At 39.5% G+C, this 2,640-nt stretch overlaps 1 protein-coding gene across 2 annotated transcripts in view; it reads right to left on the minus strand.

The window, feature by feature from the left end:
- LOC106526822 (transcription factor 12) overlaps positions 1 to 1,035 on the minus strand; it is a 13,621-nt gene extending 12,586 nt beyond the window's left edge. For both annotated transcript variants that reach the window (XM_014021508.1, XM_014021507.1), the window contains exon 1: positions 898 to 1,035. In XM_014021508.1, the coding sequence (XP_013876962.1) occupies positions 898 to 966 (69 nt within the window). In that variant the 5' untranslated portion in view covers positions 967 to 1,035. The remainder of the gene's footprint in view (positions 1 to 897) is intronic.
- Positions 1,036 to 2,640: the final 1,605 nt, after the last annotated feature.

Raw genomic sequence — 2,640 nt, forward strand, 5'->3', positions numbered from 1 at the left:
CCCCCCCCCCCCCCCCCCCACTCTTCTCGGGCCTCAAGCTGAAAGGTAAAAGAAATCAGAATACGATAAAACGCTGTCTTTAGAACAAATAGTAACAAGTTCTGCAAAACAAAACGCAGCATCAGGACGAGAGCTAAGTGAAACATCAACTTGTTATTCGAGGCCCAAGCTTTGCTCCACCAACTCCAGCCACATGCAACCAATTTTCTGCCTCTGTGATCCACGATGTCTGGATATGGTTAGACTCTCGGAGATCAAAGCTGCCTTTGATAATGGCTGCGGCGGTGCAGGGGCTGCTCCAACATAGCAGGGTTAAATCAAATAGAAATAGAAGCAATCTGCTTCATGTCAAGATGTTTTTTTTTTTTACTGCTGCCAGGCTGAGCAAACAGGAAGTCTCACTGTGGCAATTCAACAAAGAGTTTTCATTTTTACACTGAAAGTAGAAGACAAAAATATATAACACTTTTATAAATACATGGAATAATGCAGGAAATAAAGTAAGAATAACCTTATTATGACATTTATTTTGAATCGTTTTTTGCAGTGCGAAGGTTCAAAAATCCACTTATAACTTTATAATTTCAACACATAATTTTGACCAAGCTTTAACTCCAAAAACTGCAACATTTAAAGTGGTGACGTTTTGGAAAAACAGCCTTTTTCTACACTCTAAAAAAACGCACAAACCAGAGTTGTGTTGAATTAGTAGTAGACAAGTAAACACAACTGCAATTTAAAGCACAAATTTGTCATGAAACACACGAAACAAACAAGGACAGCAGCAGTGAAGACACATTTGATGCCTTCATCACTAAAACACTAACAGAATAAAACTGTCTCAATGTGTATATAAATCAGAAAAACAAATAAATAAAAATAAAGCAATCTTCTCACCGGTTTCATGTTGTAGCAGAACATGGATGAGCTGCTGTCTGCGCCAGAGACAGGATGAGCACAGAACATGACTGACCGGATCCACTCCACACTCGCTGTCAGGTCCGTCTCTCTCTACTCATGTGTCCACACACACTCCTTCCTCTAACCCACCCCTGCTGCTCCACGCAGCTACCCGCAGACAACTTATGCAAATCAGGGCTGGACCATTTCAGGGCTGAGTGGAGGGGGAAGGAGGAGGGAAGAGAGAGAGATATCAACACTGAGCATCAGTTTCATCTGCAACAAAACAGAACTTTTACTGTAGCTTTTACTGTTAGTCCAAACTGTTGTTTTTGTTTTATTATAAAGCTGCATCTAAATGATAATAATGAGGGGATTCCCATCCTGTGTGTGAAAGATGGTGACTAAACTACAAGAAAGCAAAAACAACTATTGAATGTGTGTACTCCTATTTTGTTGCATATTTTATTGCATTTTAGTGCATATTTTATTTCCATTCGGTCCTGAGTTGGTGTAAATTCCAGTCCAGAACCCCCTCTTTTTGGCCCACTGAGCTGGGATGACGACACCAGGATAATCTCCTGTTAGACAGGTAGAGGTTTCCAGTAAACACTGACTACTACAGCCTCGTCTGACCCACTTTTACAAATAGAACCAAGTCTTAGTTTAGCAGGCACGTGATGTGCAACAGTGAGCTTCTCCGTCGGCCGGGTTCAGAGGTTATTTGGTTTGTTTGGGTGATCGTCTGCAGCCTAACCTAAAACAGTCGGTTCTTCTTGTCTGAGGTCAAACCTTCTGTCTGCTGCTGGACCTCCAGGACAAAATGAACACATTAAAAATACAATAATGAAACAATCACAGTTGTAAGACAAATATTTAAAAAAAAAGAAGTGAGGCATTTGTATCCAGCATCAAATGTGCACTAGAGAGAGGGAAAAAGAAAAGCTGCAGTTGGCTCGATGCTCGGAGCCGCAGTGTGACACCCGGTCCTGGCAAAGCTTTGTGTTCAACAGAACCCTCACATGAATCCAATCAAAAAACTCCCACTGAGGAAGCATCAAAGTGTTTATCCCAAACACATTACTGACACTTTAATGTGACCGAGAACACACAGCAGATCTGGGGGTCATTTAGCTAAGCTAGTCTTTATTTCTGTTTTAAACTCAAACTCACTCTGGAGGAGGGTTTCATGTAAATTTTGTGCACTTTCAGGACAAACAGACAGATAAGATAAGCTGTCAGCATATGTCAGTTTGGTTTCCAGAAAATCAGATGGGGTTTTTTTTGTGACTACAATAAATGCCTCAAGTACATGAAAAAAGTAAACAGTAAACAGTTTTTTTCCTGTTTGCGTTCATGGGAATAAACATTTTAAAGGTAATAATTACAGTTTGTTAAAACATTCATTTAATAACGATGTTGGCTCATAAAATGTTGTTGATATCTTGATGTAGCATGAAACTGCACACTGATTTGTAATCTGACACATGTGCTGCACCCCATTCTTTTTATAATTCATCAGTTATTATTTTAGAGATTTTTGAGCACTTACACATGTAGCTACCAATAAGCTAAGCTTAGAGAAATATTTCAACAAACTCACAAATTATTAAATTTGTTTGAAACCATTTGAAACACTTCAAATAATAACTTAAATATTGCAGAGACAATCATGTAATAGCCTGTTGTGTGTGTGTGTGTGTGTGTGTGTGTGTGTGTGTGTGTGTGTGTGTGTGTGTG

The sequence above is a fragment of the Austrofundulus limnaeus genome, unplaced genomic scaffold (genome assembly GCF_001266775.1).
Source record: "Austrofundulus limnaeus strain Quisiro unplaced genomic scaffold, Austrofundulus_limnaeus-1.0 Scaffold296, whole genome shotgun sequence".
NCBI classification, from domain to species: domain Eukaryota; kingdom Metazoa; phylum Chordata; class Actinopteri; order Cyprinodontiformes; family Rivulidae; genus Austrofundulus; species Austrofundulus limnaeus.